Genomic DNA, 19,400 nt, shown 5'->3' with positions numbered 1-19,400 from the left:
AGAAAAGGAGTACTTGTGGCACCTTAGAGACTAACCAATTTATTTGAGCATAAGCTTTCAAGTGAGCTGTAGCTCACGAAAGCTTATGCTCAAATAAATTGGTTAGTCTCTAAGGTGCCACAAGTACTCCTTTTCTTTTTCCTTATAAATATAATTTAAAATAGGATCTAGCTTAGTGATTTAACAAGTTTTATTGTTAACACTTCTTTAAAGTGGTTTTCTTCAAGACAAAATTTTCCTAAACAAAGGCCATCACAAGGGCTTTTTAGCTATATTATTTCTCACTCGTCACCATAAAGAGACCATTTTAGTATCTGGGTTATAGGGAGTCGTGGTTTTTCCCTAAAAATATATTGGACCCGGCTCTAAATTCAGTTTTGAAGGAAGTTTTTCTTAAACTTCAAAAACAAAAGCTGTTTGGGAGTTACCTGATCTTTTAAATTTTCTTTTCAAAGAATTATACAGTATATATGAAGTTCTACCAGGGTGTGTGTGTATGTGTTTCTATAGTAGCATCAAGTCTCTAATATTGACCTAGCAAATAACCTTTTATTTTCTGAAGGCTTCATTGTGAGCTTATAACTCTGAAAAACTGATTTTCAGACTCAGGATGTCACTCAACTGTCATTTCCAACTGCCATGGAACCTTCTAGTTACAACATTTTTAACTCCTAACAGGGTTTCATTGTTTTTTTTTTAAAATAAGTCAACATACATCCTCCCACCTTTACTCTGAAGCATGGTCTCTGGCAAGGTGGCAGAGTGGATGGAGCATTATCAGTTGCTTTTTATTTGTATTGCTGCAAGGATTTTTATGCATCAGCATATTGAATTAATAAACAAGCTGTAGGAGTTCAAGAATGTATAATTTTTTTAAAAAGTCCTGACTATTTATCCTGCTATAATTTTTTTTTATTTAAAATATGGATGAAACTATGGAACTTGTGTTTCTCTTCTTAAATCTCAGATTGCAGAACTTGTTTATATGATACACACAGGAGAAAAAAAAATCCTTAAAAACAGACTTTATTCTTGAAAATTATTATAATCTTCTGTCACTTATCATGTGAAACACAACAAAACACACATTTGAAGGTGGAAAAGTGTGCTTTCAGGACTGACCCAAAGCTTGTTGAAATTATTCTCATAGACTTCAGTGGGCTTTGGATCAGATTCCACCAGCGCTTGTAGAGCAATTATGATTTGGGCTTACAATTTAGGATAAAATAGAGGGCACAGGAATTCAAGGAGGATGAAAACATCATTAGGTTTGATTACTGTTGAACAAAGATTTTTGTGTGATGCAATAATTTATATGACCTCTTTTCATGCACAAAATCTGCTTTGAAGTCAAGTAATAAGAAGAGCTTCTGGATTAAATAGTGGTCTCGTGATTTCATTTCTTTACTGAGTCTCCCTTTTATAAGGCCAGAGATTGGTTGGAGAGGAAACGTATGCAGCCATATCCTGTCGTACTGTTAAGAAATCATCTTTACCACTTGATTAAGATTTTTTGAAAAATAACAGGTCAGGTACTCTTTCCAAAAGAGCAGGCTGTGCAAGAGCAGGATTGTCTTTGTATAAATGGTTCACAATGGAAATATTTCACAAAACTTCTGGTGGTAAACACTAATTAATCTAATCTTCAAAAAGGATCATTTCAAAAACCTCCATTTTTCTATTGAACTTTAGCAACAGTATTAAAGTGTGGGATTGTTCTCAGAATCTAAGCTTTATAGTCAATATAGGGAAGAGTTTCTATAAATCTGTCACAAAATCTCTTTTCTAAATGAATGAGTCAGTACCGGAAAAGAGAGAGTAGAAAAAAATCTGTTATAGTCAGAATTTTGCAGAGGTAGTCAGGATGATAGAGATGTTCTAATTGAGAAGTTCTCAAAGAGTCCTTCCTGATGAGCCACAGAATGAAATGAGAACCATGCTAGAGGGATATTGGAGTGCTGGGAGGCCTTAAGGCATATTCTACCAGGTCCAAGGCTGCCTGACAACAGCATGTCTAAGAAATATTTCTGTCACTGAGATAGGGAAGGTTTCTATCTGAAGTTCAATTCATAAATTTATGCAACATTACTTTTTTGACTTGGCTTCCAGAAATAGGGTGGAATTGTGTTCTGTGCCTACTGAAGTAGGTGATACCTGGGGCAGCAGAGTGCAAAGGTGGGTTTAAGTGGGGAAACTCTGCTTTCAATACTCAGAGAAAGGCTTTATCTATACTGAGGGTTTTGATATAGTTACACCAGTTTCACAGCATTCACTTAAAAAGTGATGCAGCTTACCCCAATTAGAAACTCCGGTATATCACACTAATGCAATCCCAGTTTTTACACCAGTGCATCACATCTATACTAGGGATTTATACCAGCTCAGCTACGTCGGTATAGCTGCACTGGAGCAAAAATCCAGGGTAGACAAGGCCAAAGGAAACTTACTTACCTAGAAAATGTAATTCTTAGAATAGATGAACAGCATTGATCCACACTTCTCATCCACCTTCCCCAGTTCTTTTTAGGGTAGATTATGATTTAAATAGAAAGGAACTGGAGTGAGTTCCAGGAGGCTTCTGTTGTGAAGGAGTAAATATGTAGTCGAGTGTTTTCCAGGTGGTTCTGACTTTGTCACTGAGAGTACATGCACTCCCAAGAGTATGGCTCTGAGATGTCAGTACTGTAATGTGGTAATTGCAGCCTTATCCCACAGCTGTCACATTCTCTATTGTTTAATAACTGTTAGAACATTCATGTGCCCCAACTATTTCATATTGCTTAGTAACCATTAGAACCACTTTAGCACTGGACATACTTTTTGCAAAATACCATGTCCCATAAAGTGCCTGGTGGTTTTTTGTTTTTGTTTGTTTTTACAGGTACAGCAGGTGCAGACCGTGCAGCAGGTACAGCATGTCTACCCAGCACAGGTGCAGTATGTGGAGGGAAGTGACACGGTCTACACAAATGGAGCTATGTAAGTTTTATTAATTGGAATTTCCATACCTGGCAGGATGTGTGGTTAAATACACATCTCTAATGACACCTTACTGGCTTCAGTTTTGTAAGTGGATGAGAGAAATTGTCAGTGGTTAAAAGCTTGTTCCTTGTAGTGTCATTTGAAATAATTCTAGGGAGAAAATAGGAGATGAATTCACATAGTTTAAATATTTTCAGATAGAACTTTTGCCTTGAAATTAATACAGGTATATTTCTGCAACTGTTTTAGTTGGACCTACATAACAATTACATCTACAGTATTCTGTCATATTTTTTAACCTTTAGTTTTATGGGTAAGTTTAAATCCTAGCCATAGAAAGAGTTATCTAACTTTGCAATAAAGTTTTTTCATAAAAAAAGACTCAAGTTATTGGCCACGTCCCCTTCCAATTATAATCCTACTTGCAATAGCACTACCTGTGGCAACTACAACAATTACTTGTGGAAAAGAAGTGATGTGTTTTTACTGTGTTTAATGAGATGTGTTCTTTCCCTTTCAGGAGGGAAATAAGAGTAACCTTGTCTCAGTTAGTGCTACATGGTCCCCTTCTCCAGATATCTTCCTCTTCCATCTGTGTTGTGTTGTGTTGTGAGTGCATTTAGGAGCAAGGAGCACACAGAAACATGTGTGGTATCAGCAAAGATCTATTTATTGATAATTTAAAAGCGGCACAGCAGAATCAACTTTATTTCCAGGTGTAGCAACTCTTCCAAAGTTAACTCTTTCAGTGCCTTCCAGCACAACATGGTTTTCCTCTCTTCCTACGCCTTCTCCCAGTGACCCACTGCACATACTGCCTTGCTGCTTGTTTTCCTTCTCTCTTGCACATACTACTCAACTATCCTATTCTAGGCAGGGCTGGTAGTACTGCCTCTTATTAAGATTGCCCAACTCTTCCAATTATAAGACCCTGTTTTCATTTTCTTATCACTTTGCCAAACTTTAACCATTTGGGCTGAAATTTTGTGTGTTGGGTGTCCGCCTTTGGCTAAATTAGTCTGAAAAGTTTCAAGTAGTTCAGCTATTATACACTGTTTTGTCCATCTGAAAAAATTCTGGCTATCTTTCTGGCGAAATGCCCTAGTGCCCCCATTCTTTGGAGCACAGACTTGAAATTTCGCAGGGGTAGCCTTTGTCTCAGGGATATGCCTTTTGCCATTCCAGTGAACATCGGCCAAAATTTGGCCAAGTTATAATCCTTTGAAAAATTACATTTCACACACGCTCAGTAGAGACATTTTAGATGTTAGTAGCTACATTTTCCAAAGATTCTGTTTGCAGTGGGCATGCTGCAACCCAGGGCTGAACAGAACTCCCCCTGCAATTGCTGTTCTGGCCTACTACAGGGTATGCTGTGTGTGGGACCAGAACTGAGAGCAAGGAATCTCTTTCTCCTCTGCTCTCAGTGACTGTCTTGCTGGGCTCAAGCAGCATGGATGAAGAAGCTGCCTGATTTGAATGCAGAGGGAAGAAAAGCCAGCCCTGAGAAGGGGTGGCAGTGAGAGTAGATTGGGAAAAGGAGCATGTGGGGTGGAAACTGGGACTGCAAGCTGGTTGTGGGAGAGAGGGAAACTGGGACTGGCTGAGCAAGGAGGCTGGGACTGGGGTCCAGGGGAGACTGGGACAGAATGAGCCAGAGACTGGGACTAGCTGGGCAAGACTACTGGAGCTGGAGGAACGAGTGTCTGGGAGCCAGTAGACAGCCAGGAGAAAGAAACTGGATGAAGAGCCAGGGGACCTGACTGGGATTGACTGGGCAGTAAGACTGAGACAAGAGACTTGTGGGGGAGGCACCAAAGTTAGATGAGCAGCCTGGGGGGAGAGAGTGCCATTTGGAGCCAGTGGGCACAGGGAGCATGGATGGACCACTAGAGACCAGGATGGAGGCAGTTCAGATGAGGAGCCATGGGGGACAGGCGGGTCTGGGCCTGGATGGACAAAGAGACTGGGGACAAGGAGTTGGGGATAGGGAGGAACTGGAAATGGATGGGCAAGGAGACTGAGAATGGAATGAGAAGCCTGAGCAGTGGAGACTGGGACTGGCTAGGTAAGGATAGTGGGACTGGATAAGGAGCCAGAGGTAGGGAAGAGACAGGACTGGGACAGGGACAGATTGGAGGGGATGGGTCAGAATGGATCATGCGTGGGGAAATGGGCAGAAGAGTCTGCCTGTTACAGCACATTCTCCTCTGGAGCTTGGATGGAACCCAAGATTCTACTTTATGTCAGTGTAAATCCCAGTGTAGTTGTGCATGCATCCCATGCTCATGAGATTGTTGTCTTTTGAATAGCAGCATCCCTTGGGACCGTTCATGCAGCCTGTGCCTCCTTGTGCTCCCATGTGAGGGCATAAAAGCTGGACCAGCCGCATCCTTTCCATAGTTTCCTCTTACCATCTGTGGCAGCGAAATGGAATCCAGCGATGTCCAACCTGCTATTCCCTTTTCGCAGATATAGTGTCAGTTAAATCTTCTCCCGTTGTCTTCCACATTTCCAGAGAACTTCAAATCTGGTGGGGCTTTTGTGTAAGGGGCTGGCCAAGACAGCAAATTCTGCTACGGATCTTTTGTAGTAGGAGGCCAGACGTAGCAAACTGTGCACTTTGGTTACATACCAAGATACAGGCCATGCTCTGACATATCCACCTTCTCTGGATCTGGGCCTGCTCCCTCCATAGAGATCATGTGCCCCAATATGTCACATCGCTAAAGAAAAAGCTGACACTTAGTGTCGTTAACTTTCAGATTGGCACCTTTCAACTTCTTGAGTACTGATTTCAGTTTCTGCAAATGTTCTTCCAAAATTCAGCCTATCACAGTGATCTCATCCTGGTACACTAGGTAGGATGTTTTCTGCAAGTCTGCTGATACGATATCCATGAGCCTCTGGAATGTACCTAGCACATTACACAGACCAAATGGCAGCATGTTGAGCTTAAAAAGTCCCTGCTTGGTGCACAATGCTGTTTTAGCGTTATCTTCTGGATACACCTACAGTGGCTGAACCCCACTTGCCAGGTCAAGGGTGGAGAACCATCAGTCTTTAACCAGGCCATCTAATGTGTTGTCAGTGTGGCGCAAGGGATAGGCATTATTAACAGTTGCATAATTCAGTCTATGATAATCCCTGCAGTCCCACACACATCCATGTTTCTTCCACACCAAAATCACTGGAGCAGCCTACAGGCTCACAGAGGGCCTAATGAGCCCACTCTCCTCCATTTCTTGTGAGCCATTGCTTGAACTCCTGCTGAAAATGAATGGGGATCCTTCCAAGTCTTTGACTGATACGTCTGGCATTCCCTGAACTGATCCAATACTTTATTAACACAGTGCATCCCAGATGATGGGTCATGACTAAATATATTTGCATATTCTAACAAAACTTCCTGTACTGTTCACATCTGTTCAAGCTTCAGACTGTATTGTTTAAACTTGAACTCAAGTCCTGCATCTCTCTGAGCCTTTCTTCCCAGCCCTTTGTTACCTTGACCCTGGTCTGGTTTGAACTTCCTCACATCAACTGGATTCTTGGTTTTGTGATCTTTCTGCAGGACCAGCACACCCCTCTCAAGTGTGCCAATCACCCTATGCTGATACACGACCAATGGGCTTTGTTGACATGTTGGCTATCCATACCAGGATTTGCCACATCAGCTCCTACCAATCGAGTGTCCAGTGAGGAGCTCCAGCCTATTTGAAGGTTAGGGCTCAATCAGACCACCTTCATCATCTTGGCACCCACCTTTGATCTGCCTGGGATAATCATCTCAATTTTAGAGGCTCCATCAGATTTTTTTCTACCACCTCTCCATGCACTTCCACATGGCCGTCTGTAGTGAACAGGGGAAATCACCTTCCGAACAGAGAACAGGAACAGTTGGTGAAATTCACAGCAACATGGTATTTCTTCAGGAAGTCCGTCCCAATCAGGCATACTGAGTGCCATCTTTTACCAAGAGGAATTCACAGGTTAGTTGTAAAGCCTGGAGGTTGATGACTGTGTGCCACATTCCCAGAACTTGAAGCATCATTCTGTTATCCACCCTGACAGCTAATTTATAGGGTTGATGATTCCTCTCGGTCTCAGTGGTATGTACAATGGATACCTGGGCATTGGAGTCTAGGAGAGAGTGGCACTGTATTTCTCCAGTCTCCCCTTCCAGATAGTATCCAGCCCTACTGCACGAGCAATCTCCACCTTCTTTGGAATTTTTTTCAGTAGCAATGTCCATTGGGGCTGCACATGTGTCCTGTGCTTCCTTGTGCTCCTGTACAAGAACATAAAGGGCACAGCAGCCACAACCCTCCCATAATTCCCTCTTACCAAGTGTGGCAGCAAGATGGAACTTAGACTGTGTCTGATCTGTGCTGCCAGCTGTCAAATATACCTCCCCCACTTTCAAGGCTAACTCTGTCAGAGGTCAAGCAACATCCTTGGCCTGTTTCAGAAAAGTTCCAGTATCTGAACTCTGCTAGGTGGAGCAGTCTGCTCTCATATGTAGAGCACTGTGCACTGCACTTGGCTAGTAGATCCAATACCAGGTTCAGAAGAGCAGTACTCCCATCCTTGTTTGACTAATGTATCTGGTGCTCTTCATGCCTGCCATCCTGAAGACGATGCTCTGTGCCAGCCATCTACAGTGGAATCCACGATGACACATACACAAAGAAAGAATGGTTAGTTAATCTCTAGAAACTGTGTTTCTTTGAGATATTATAGTCAGTGTGGATCTTCCAACCCATCCTTCTTCCCTTCCTTAAGAGTCCTCAGAGAACATAGGCTTCAAAGTACAGGGGAACTTTTTTTTATTTACTCAATTTTCATGAGTCCAAACTTTTCTTAAATGCTATGTGTCCAGTGGACTTTAAAACATTTCTATTTCCATGAGCAAGAAATACTGGATTGAATACTGGATTCTGCAGTGTTTGTCTCCTTGTACAAAAACTGTCTTGCTGTTTATGCGTACATATTTATTTTCACTTCTTAACACATTTTGGAAGTGTCTGTATAATCAATAATATGTAGGCTATATGGTTTGTCAACATTATTCATTTAATGTCACAATGGAATTTCTACATGTTGTATTTCATGCAACCCTGTTTTAGTGTAAGTTTTCTCTCATATAGTTATTCTTGTTGCAGATATATTTTATGTAATTATTCTATATATAGAATATACATAGAGTAGATTTACTATAATTAACTACTGGAGAAAAGCAAATTACTTACCTGTAATTTTTGTTCTCTGATAAACGTAGACCCACCTGTCCTTCTACCTTTCTTTAGACTTTATGTGTTTTCTTTAGTTAAACAGAAATTTGATCGTTGGAAGCAATGACATTCTATTAGTCCATCCAACCTCAACCCATGTGATCTGTTTCTCTTCCAATGGTTTAGAGAGTCTGTGCTGGAGAAATCGCCACCCCTTGTGTGTTTGAGAATGTTGCTCTCTACCAGCAAGAATGGGGGACCTCTGACTGTATGGATCTGCTGGCTATACTTTCATATGGTGGGGCTATGGAGGCTATTGCAGCCCACAAACTGCAATATTTCCTTTCCATATCTTGGGAATGAAGGATTCTGTTCAGTGTAGCTCCCAAGGAGCGCCCTGCATAAAACCTGTTTATTCAGTCATTATGCTGGGACATGGGATTCAGGCCAAAATGTGAAAGAAAGTTATGATACAGTTGCTGTGGGAGCCATAACTTTGAATTTCTTGACTCTTTTGCAGGTGAATTACCATCTGTGCACATTAACATAACATTTATATTAGACACATTAGAGAGTGTCTATGGTAATTGTAGAAAATTAGCATACCCCAATATACAGCTAGAACATCTTAAATGTAAATTTATATTTGTCTTCTTTATCTCTATATACTCTCATACCCTCAGGTGCAAAGAGCACCCATTAGTTTCTGCCATTTATTTCGGTCTTGTGCTGGTCTATTCAGGCTTCTGGGGGCTTGTCTACACTACTCACTGGATTGGGGGGCAGCAATCAATCCAGTGCGGGTTGATTTATTATATCTAGTATAGATGCGATAAATCGACTTCTGATCGCTCTCTCATAGACTCCGGTACTCCACCAGAACGAGGAGCGCAAGCGGAGTCGATGGGAGAGCATCAGCTGTCGACTTACTGCAGTGAAGACACCGCGGTAGATTTAAGTACACAGTAGTGTAGACAAGCCCTGGGTGTCATGTTAATAGATTTGGCTTCTTGCTCTGTTATTATGCATAATGTTTCTCTAGGCCATCCTCTTTTTCTCTGTTCATGTTGTCTCCATATTATCATCTGATTGGAAATGGTGTTGGTGGCTTCCTTAAAGTGTGTCCTGAAAATGTCCATCTTCCTCTTCATACCATGTTTAATGCTTCAGATTGGTCTGCTCTTCTTAGAATTTCTGATGTTGCAAGAAACTCTCTTCAGTGAATTCTGAAAATCTTTTGTAGTTGTTAACTTTGGAATGGGTTGATCTTCTTCTTATCAATTTCTGTTGTAGATTTCCGTGACTGTGGTTCATGAAGGAGGACAGACATGATGCCAGTGTTAAAAATTCATAGTTTTGTGTTAGTGCCAATCATGCTACTTTTCCAAATCTTTTCAAATTTATGTAAGTCGTGCTGCTTTTGATATTTGTTGTTTGATATATAGCATAGTGTCACCATCATTTCACATCTCAACCCCCAGGTAAAATGACTTACTTCTTCTGGTGTTTCTTTGTTGTTTTCTCCATCTACTTTGATGGTTGCTTTAGGGGTGTTGGATGGCCATATATTTTTGTCGTTCTCTTGCTGATGAACAAGCTAACTTGTTTTGCTGTGTCTGCCAAAAGCTGGGTCTTTTCTTCCATTAAATGATATGTTGATTAATCAGGACAATGTCATTGACAAAAACAAAGTCATCAAATTGTGCTTTATAATTTATCTATAAAATTCACTGCTTATCTTTTGTGGTTACTTTCCTCATGACATAGCCAGTGACGAATGCAAACAATAGTGGGGACATAATACAGCTTTGCCTTACTCCAGTTGTTGTCACTGCAGAGCATTGATTGATTTTGTCACCATCTTTGACTGCACATTCAACATTATGATATAGATCTGCTATTTAATCATTTTTGCTTGTATTCCCTAGTATGCCATAATTTTCCAAGGACTGTTTCTGTGTATAGGTTTCAGAGTAACAGCCGTGTTAGTCTGTATTCGCAAAAAGAAAAGGAGGACTTGTGGCACCTTAGAGACTAACCAATTTATTAGAGCATAAGCTTTCGTGAGCTACAGCTCACTTCTTCAGATGCATATCGTGGAAACTGCAGCAGGCTATATATATACACAGAGAATATGAAACAATACCTATTCCCACCCCACTGTCCTGCTGGTAATAGCTTATCTAAAGTGATTTCCAGCACAAATCCAGGTTTTCTCACCCTCCACCCCCCCACACAAATTCACTCTCCTGCTGGTGATAGCCCATCCAAAGTGATAACTCTTTACACAATGTGCATGACAATTAAGCTGGGCTATTTCCTGCATAAATCCAGGTTCTCACATCCCCCCCACCCCCATACACACACAAACTCACTCTCCTGCTGGTAATAGCTCATCCAAACTGACCACTCTTCAAGTTAAAATCCAAGTTAAACCAGAACATCTGGGGGGGGGGGGGTAGGAAAAAACAAGAGGAAACAGGCTACCTTGCATAATGACTTAGCCACTCCAAGTCTCTATTTAAGCCTAAATTAATAGTATCCAATTTGCAAATGAATTCCAATTCAGCAGTTTCTCGCTGGAGTCTGGATTTGAAGTTTTTTTGTTTTAAGATAGCGACCTTCATGTCTGTGATTGCGTGACCAGAGAGATTGAAGTGTTCTCCGACTGGTTTATGAATGTTATAATTCTTGACAGAACGCCACTAGCCGTCACCTTCAGCCCCCAACTAAAACCCCTCCAACGCATTATTAAGGATCTACAACCTATCCTAAAGGATGACCCAACACTCTCACAAATCTTGGGAGACAGGCCAGTCCTTGCCTACAGACAGCCCCGCAACCTGAAGCAAATACTCACCAACAACCACATACCACACAACAGAACCACTAACCCAGGAACTTATCCTTGCAACAAAGCCCGTTGCCAACTGTGCCCACATATCTATTCAGGGGACACCATCACAGGGCCTAATAACATCAGCCACACTATCAGAGGCTCGTTCACCTGCACATCCACCAATGTGATATATGCCATCATGTGCCAGCAATGCCCCTCTGCCATGTACATTGGTCAAACTGGACAGTCTCTACGTAAAAGAATAAATGGACACAAATCAGATGTCAAGAATTATAACATTCATAAACCAGTCGGAGAACACTTCAATCTCTCTGGTCACGCAATCACAGACATGAAGGTCGCTATCTTAAAACAAAAAAACTTCAAATCCAGACTCCAGCGAGAAACTGCTGAATTGGAATTCATTTGCAAATTGGATACTATTAATTTAGGCTTAAATAGAGACTTGGAGTGGCTAAGTCATTATGCAAGGTAGCCTGTTTCCTCTTGTTTTTTCCTACCCCCCCCCCCCCAGATGATCTGGTTTAACTTGGATTTTAACTTGAAGAGTGGTCAGTTTGGATGAGCTATTACCAGCAGGAGAGTGAGTTTGTGTGTGTATGGGGGTGGGGGGGATGTGAGAACCTGGATTTATGCAGGAAATAGCCCAGCTTAATTGTCATGCACATTGTGTAAAGAGTTATCACTTTGGATGGGCTATCACCAGCAGGAGAGTGAATTTGTGTGGGGGGGTGGAGGGTGAGAAAACCTGGATTTGTGCTGGAAATCACTTTAGATAAGCTATTACCAGCAGGACAGTGGGGTGGGAATAGGTATTGTTTCATATTCTCTGTGTATATATAAAGCCTGCTGCAGTTTCCACGATATGCATCTGAAGAAGTGAGCTGTAGCTCACGAAAGCTTATGCTCTAATAAATTGGTTAGTCTCTAAGGTGCCACAAGTCCTCCTTTTCTTTCTGTGTATACTGTCAGAAGCCTTCTGGAAATTTATAAAATTTATCACAAGAGGGGCTTTCCATTCTACACTTTGTTCTGTAATATGTCTGAGAACAACAATATGGTCTGCACATTATCTCAGTGGTCTAAAACCAGCTTGTTCTTCTCCAAGTTGGAGATCTATACGTTTCTTAAAAGGTTCCAGGATGATGTTGCACGTGATTTTCCCAGCCACTGAGAGTAATATAATTTCTCTCCAGTTATTGTAGTTGGTAAAGTCGCATTTCTTTGGCAATTTTACAATAAGGCCCCTCTTCCATTGGGATGGGTTCTTTTCTTCATTCCATATTCTATAAAAAACCCAAGGAAAGTCATAGAGGGCTCTTTCATAACTTTCTTTAAGCATCTCTTTGGTAATGTTATTCTCTCCAGCTACTTTCCCATTTTTAAGTTTACTGATGGCTTTTCTAACTTATTCCATTGTAATGTCTTCTAAATCAATATCAAGCTCTGGTGGTAGGTCTTCATCATGTATTTCTAATAGTTCACTTGGACTTGGTCTATTTAAAACAGCCTGAAAATGTTCTGCTCATCTTTTCCTTTGTTCTTGTTCCGTACTTAGTGTATTTCCATTTGCATCTTTAGTAGGTCCTCCAATACTGCTAGAGTTTCCTATTAGCTGTTTGGTTGTTTTACACAAAGTAGTAAATTCACCTCTTTGGCTGGCATCTTCAGCCTCTTCATAGATTCTATCAATAAATGCCTTTTTATCTTTTCTAGCACTCCTTTTTATCTTTCTGTCTAGAGCTCTGTATTCTTCTTGCTACTTGTTTGTCTCTTCTTCTTGTCTTAGCATTCGTAAGTTTTTGCTTTACGCTTCTTTTTTCCACTGCTTCCCAAGTGCATCACTAGACCATCCATACCTTTTAAATTTCATTGCTATTAAGACTGTCTTTGCACTTTCTAGATAGCACTCTCTGATATCTTCTCACATAGTATCAGTTTCTTTGTTTCCTTCAGTTTGACTCCATGAGAACACTGAACTTGTTCTTCAGTTCAAACTGAAAAGCACATTTTGTGTCTGGATCTTCTAATTTTGCACACTTGCTTCATGGCCTTTTTTTAACCACATTCTTCTTCTTTAACTTGATCTTCAATTTAGTGATACAAAGATTATGGTCACTTCCCATGTCTGTTCCCCTGTATGCACATACATCTGCCAGCGAGCTGCAAAACTTCCTTGAAATGCAGAAGCAATGTATCTGGTTCTTTGCAGTACCATCTGGGGAGTTCAGTGTCACTTTATGGATTTCATTATGCGGGAAGGGAGTGTTGCTCCACTTATCACTAGGTCATTCACACTGCAACTTTCTGCTTGTTGTTCACCATTTTGATTCATGTCCAAATCCCTGCCGCATTTGCCCATAATCATATCCAACCAATCATTATTACTTTATTACATTATGATTATTACTTCCAACCTTTACATTAAAATCATGCATAGTCACTGTGATATCATATTTGAGGACTTTGGTTAACACATCCTATAACAAATCATAAAAAACAATTTTTTTCTTTTCCAGGCTTTTCCTGGTTTGGTGCATAGCATTGTATGACTGTTAGTTTGAAGAATCTAGTCTGAAAACAAGTTCCAATAATTCCTTAATTTAACTATTCCCACTTGCTTAGTGCCTGCTCAGCTTCTTTCAACTTTAGAATTTCTGTGCCAGCTTCATGGCTATCATCTACTTTCCTACAGTAGATTATGATCTTATTTGTTTCTCTGAAATGTAGTTTATTTGAACCTGTCCACCTACACTCACTGATAACAAGGACATCAAGATGATAGCTGTCCTTTTTCTTTCTTTCTTTTTTTAGCAGTTTTAGTAGTTTCATATATTATTCTCACATTCCAAAATCTGATTTTCATCACTGATCTGATCTTGACCAATGTACTTTTCAGGACATAGGCTTCCTTCTGGGTTTGACTAATGCCTATCATATTCTTCCCATGAAGCTGATGTCTTTTTGGAGCCTGTGGCACACCAATATGACTGCCAGCATTCATTCCTGTACTATATTTGTTTTATGTGATGGGGTTACCAGCTCCATGCACAATCCTAGGTCCACAGCTCCTTATTCATTATATGGAATTATCCATATTTTTATTTACATCCACCATATTCTATATAGCTCAATGAATAGTCCCTTCAGAAATGGTTATATCCTGTGTAAGGCTAATCTACATTTCAAAACTTTAAGTATAACTTCTGACAAACATTTCTACCAGCTCAGACTGGCTAGTCCACAAAAAAGTCTGATGAGTAATTCTGAGTTTTATAATTATGCCCCTTTATTTCTTATGTGGACTAGAACTACAGAAAAATTAATAGGATTGCAAAGAAAGTCATTTCCCTCATTTTAAACACAGAAGTGTACTACCCCTTTACAGTCACTGTAATATATGCCAATATTTCTAATGTTAGATATCTGTGTGTGTGTTTTTATATATATATATATATATATAAATTTATAATATTATATATAATTATAATATTGTATCTATAATTTTGATTATTTCATGTATTTTCCAAGAATTGTATTTGGAAGAGAGTGCTTATAATTAGCAATGTGAATTAATAATTCAATCTTTACAGTTTACAATTGGAGAATAATGATTCTGAAAATAAAGTAAAAGATGATTAACACTAAAAAATTATAGGCTCAACTTGAGTGCACATTCCTGAGTTCAGATTCTTAACCAGCTTCAAAATTGTATAATTAGACGGCTGCTTTTTTTTTAAAGTAAAACATGACATTACAGGAAGAAAATTCATTGCGAGGAAAAAATATTTTTGAAGAAGACAGTATAAGTAAAAGTGGTTCTAAAACGAAAAACAACCCCTACATACAAACATAAATACAGAGATGGTGATCACCTAGCGAATTAGTAGTTCAAAGAAAATTCAGAGTCACGTAGAGTTAAGGTACTGGCTAAGGCATGATGGGATGGCTGGAAGGAGCACTAATTTATAGAAGTGAACAGATCAGAGTCTTGACGTTTACATAAAACCTAATAATAGAGTCAGCTGGGAATACATCACTCTCTGTGTGTGTGCATACACACAGTCTAAACTTAAGGGAGAACAATAACAAGATTTATCCTTTCTGTATCAGTGCATTTATTCACGATTATTATATACGTTTTCCCCAAAAAGTATGACAGTAGAAACTGAAGAATTTAAAAAACAAACAAACATAGTAACAGTATTTAGGTGCCCATAGTCAGTTGTTAGAAATTCAGCTGTGCAACTTCAAATTTATTTTAGTAGTAGCATTACAGTAATGCCTAGATTTACTGAATTCACAATTGGATAGCTGGTTTCTGTTCTGATGTGCTACAAACTACTCATTCTGTAAAACAACTTTTTTGTCCCTGAAGTTTTATTTTTAGTAGTATTAATTTTTTTTGAAAATTTCTAGAGGAAAATGGTACGTAAACAATAAAATATAACAGGGCATGCACAGAACTTTAGTAACTGGCATGCCTGGTAGTGTATTGTGATGCACAAGATTGAATGCTTCCAGTTCTCAGGAAGAGGTGTTACTAAAGAGTAGAACGCACATCCAGGAACTCCCTCCTCACCAAATATTTTTTCACAGGTTTTTTTTGTTTGTTTTATTCTGTATGATGCTGCAGTCTTCTTAGATTGGTGGTGAATTCTCACGGCTGTTTTTATACTTTTGAAATAATCATAATAATAATAATTAATAATAAAAATCCTAGCTCTTATATAGTGCTTTTCATGTATAGATCTCAATAGACTTTACAAAGAAGGTTGGAATCATTTTAAAAAAAAAAACTTCAAAAGCTACTTTAGAAGCTCCACCCTCTCATGACAATAATAGTATAGCACAAGGATTTAAAAGCATTACAATTTTTTAAAGTGAAGCTTCATAGCTTCTAAAGTGGCTTTGAATGACAAGGAAGAATCCCGAGGGAGTTCATGATGGCCAGAGTGTAAAGGTAATTTAAGCTATCAAGTTCTGGTCTGTGCTATTATCATGGCCCCATGTATTCTGTGATTCTGCCATTGTTTAAAAGCTAATAGATTGCAGAATCTAGAGAAGGATAAATTACCACTGAGCCCTTGCTCTGCTGATTTGTTAATAAATCAAGTGTAAGTCTTTGTTCTTTTAAAAGAACAATGTATTGTCATGGCCAGTAGGGCACTGGTCAGCAGCTGACCTGGTATCTATTTCCTGTTCCAGTCTCTTAGACTCTTTTGTTAAGGCAGAATGCTCAACCCCTTGTGAGGAAAGGGGAGTGGTCTGCCTTATGCACATGGACTCTTCTGAATAATTATAGAGTAGTGTTGACAAAGTGCATAGAAAGTCTTGCCCATGCCTTGTTGTCCAGAAGGATAGTAATTTTGGGTGCCCTCACCCTGTGCTGTCTGGTTTCATGGTTTAATGTAGGCAGCATACACTGCCATCCAATTAACTCACCCTTCTGGAGGGCAGGAGGCAGCAGCCAGATTCTGGCACAGCTGGGACCAGGATTGCCAACTTTCTAATCGCACAAAACAGAACAGCCCCACCCCCTTCCCTTGCTCCTTCTCCAGGGCCCTGCCCCCCACTCACTCCATCTCCCCTCCCTCCCTTGCTCACTCTCTCCCACCCTCACTCACTTTCACTGGCCTGGGGTTGGGGTTTGGGGTGCAAAAGGGGGGTGAGGGCTCGGAGTGGGGCAGGGATGAGGGGTTTGGGGTGTGGGAGAGGGCTTTGGGCTGGGGCAGGGGGTTGGGATGCGGGGGGGGGCATGGGCTCTGGATTGGGGGTATGGACTCCGGATGGGGCCAGAAATGAGGGGTTAAGGGTACAGGACAGAGCTTCGGGCTGGGGCAAGGGTGCGGTGCGGGAGGGGTGCGGGCTCTGGGGTGGAGTTGGGGATGAGGTGTTTGGTGTGCAGGAAGGGGCTCCAGGCTGGGGCCGAGGGGTTTTGAATGTGGAAGGGAAAGTGGGCTCTGGCTGGGGGTGTGGGCTCTGAGGTCGGGCCAGGGATGAGGGGTTTCAGGTGCAGGAGGGGGCTCAGGGCTGGGACACGGGGTTGGGGTGGGGGAGGGGCTGCGGGGTTCCAGCGGCACTTACCTCGGCTCCCAGGAAGTGGTCGCCAGCTCCCTGCGGCCCTGCAGGCACCACCCCCGTAGCTCCCATTGGTTGCAGTTCCCGACCAATGGGAGCCGATGCTCAGGGCAGCGTGCAGAGCTCTCCTGGGTGCCCATGTGCCATGGGACTGCAGGAACCTGGAGGCTGCTTCTGGGAGCTGCGCGGAGCTAGGGCAGGTAGGGAGCCTGCATTAACCCCAGGCCCCACTGCGCCACCGACTCGACTTTTAACGGCCTGATCAGCAGTGCCAACCGAAGCCACCAGGGTCCCTTTTCAACCAGGCATTCCAGTCAAAAACTGGATGCCTGGCAACCCTAGTAGGGACACAGACAGGAAGAAAAGTATCAGGTGCACAGTTGCAGGGATATGGTGAATTCTGTGACAAAAAAGTTGAATTCCATGGCAACTTGGGAAAGTGCCAAATTGCTCAGCCACAGAATTTCAAAGTGCCTCTGATTAAGATGATTGGGGCAGGTCACAATTCCCAGAGCTATTGCTTCATGTTCTCCGCAGATGCAGACAGATGACACTGGATTGGGTTTAAACTCGGTTCACATTTTTGAGATTTTCTCTGCAATAATAATGTCTAAAAACGCAACTGAAAATCAATCAGATTCTGGGATGCAATCCTGCAACAAGGGGGTGAATTCTGCGGCAAATTCTATGGACAAAAATTAAAATTGCCAAATAGGGCCCTAGTTTTGCTGAGGATCTGAAAGGTTGGAGTTCAAGCCCACCTGATGATCCATATTGGGGAAAAATACTTATTTCAATACTTAGTCATGGAAGTCAATTACTCAATGCTTAGACATTGCAAAATGCTATTGTCAGTGCATGGGTTGTGCACCAGTCTTATTTAATTTGATTGTATACTCATTTCCACAGTGTTAACATTGCACTCACCCAATAAAGAAGACAAATAAATACCTTTTTTTTTTCTTTTCCTAAAGCCGAACAACAACTTACCCTTATACAGAAACCCAGATGTATAGCCAAAACACCGGGGGGAATTACTTTGATACTCAAGGAGGTTCTGCACAAGTGACAACAGTGGTCTCATCTCATAGTATGGTGGGCTCTGGAGGGATTCAAATGGGTGTCACAGGAGGACAACTCATTAGCAGCTCTGGAGGGACCTATCTGATTGGCAATTCAATGGAAAATTCTGCTCATTCAGTGACTCATACAATGCGGGCCTCCCCAGCTACAGTAAGTATTCAGAACTACATAAATTTTTAGAGCAAGTTTCCTGGTCCCTGTTGTGCTCTTTTATGACTATGTATGTTTCTTGTAACCGAAATAATGTGTTTGAAAAAATAAGTAATTTTGATCCCCATCCTGCAAACACTTATAAAGGTGCTTAACTTTGTGCATATGAAGAACTCCATTTAGTTCATTATGCTGTTCATGTGCATAAAGTTGTGTGCATGCTTGAGTATTTGCAGGATCAGGGCCTTAAATTGTTGGACATATGTTTTTATGCTTTCTGAAAAAGAAACAAAATATTACCTTGCAAGGAACACTTTGTTTATATAATTGAATTTTATAACTAATATCTTAACCCTACAGATATATGTAACTTCTTTGCATTCATTGCATTTTCTAAATCCAGTTTTGGTATTTATTTTGTATCATATCTCAAAATAGTCACCACTAATTCTGAATTGTTCCACTATTATTAACTTTTAGTATTGTTCTGCTTGTTATTTATTATTATTATTTATTATTTCTGGTCATTCCCAATTATTATTTTATATTTCTGGTAACTCCCAAAGACCCCAATCTTCTGAGGATCAGAGCCTCATTGTACTAGGTGTATTAAATATAGATACTAAGAAGCATTCTGTTACCACAGTGATGGGTGACCTTAACCTATATAGACAAACAAGGCAAACATAGTCCTTTCCCTTAAGAACTTAGTCAGTCCTGATTCTAATTAAGAAAAATTGGTTTATATTTACTGTATCCTTGCTGAATAGCTCTAGTGTACATTTTTTACCTACTCCTTGAGGAGATTCTGCCCCGATTATGGACATTAGAAATTAAAGGACAAGTAAAATTATGGAAAGTGAAGTAGAAAGAGCAAACTGAAAAATGTCCTCAGGAGAAGAATAGCAAGATGGAGCATGACTAAATAGTATTTATATATTAGTGCAAAAAGTTACTAAAAAACTAAGGGATTTTAGTTTTGGAGACAGCTGAAATCAGTAAAAAATCAA

At 40.6% G+C, this 19,400-nt stretch overlaps 1 protein-coding gene across 4 annotated transcripts in view; it reads left to right on the top strand.

Moving 5' to 3' along the window:
* RFX3 (regulatory factor X3) overlaps window positions 1-19,400 on the top strand; it is a 250,108-nt gene that overhangs the window by 159,500 nt on the left and 71,208 nt on the right. For 3 of the 4 annotated variants that reach the window (XM_073345241.1, XM_073345239.1, XM_073345242.1), the window contains exons 3-4: window positions 2,882-2,979; window positions 18,132-18,390. In XM_073345241.1, coding sequence (XP_073201342.1) covers window positions 2,882-2,979; window positions 18,132-18,390 — 357 coding nt within the window. The remainder of the gene's footprint in view (window positions 1-2,881; window positions 2,980-18,131; window positions 18,391-19,400) is intronic. The other variant, XM_073345240.1, reaches the window with a different exon arrangement.

This window comes from Lepidochelys kempii, chromosome 5, assembly GCF_965140285.1.
Source record: "Lepidochelys kempii isolate rLepKem1 chromosome 5, rLepKem1.hap1, whole genome shotgun sequence".
Lineage (NCBI taxonomy): Eukaryota > Metazoa > Chordata > Testudines > Cheloniidae > Lepidochelys > Lepidochelys kempii.
This window is presented reverse-complemented; position numbering and strand designations above follow the sequence as displayed.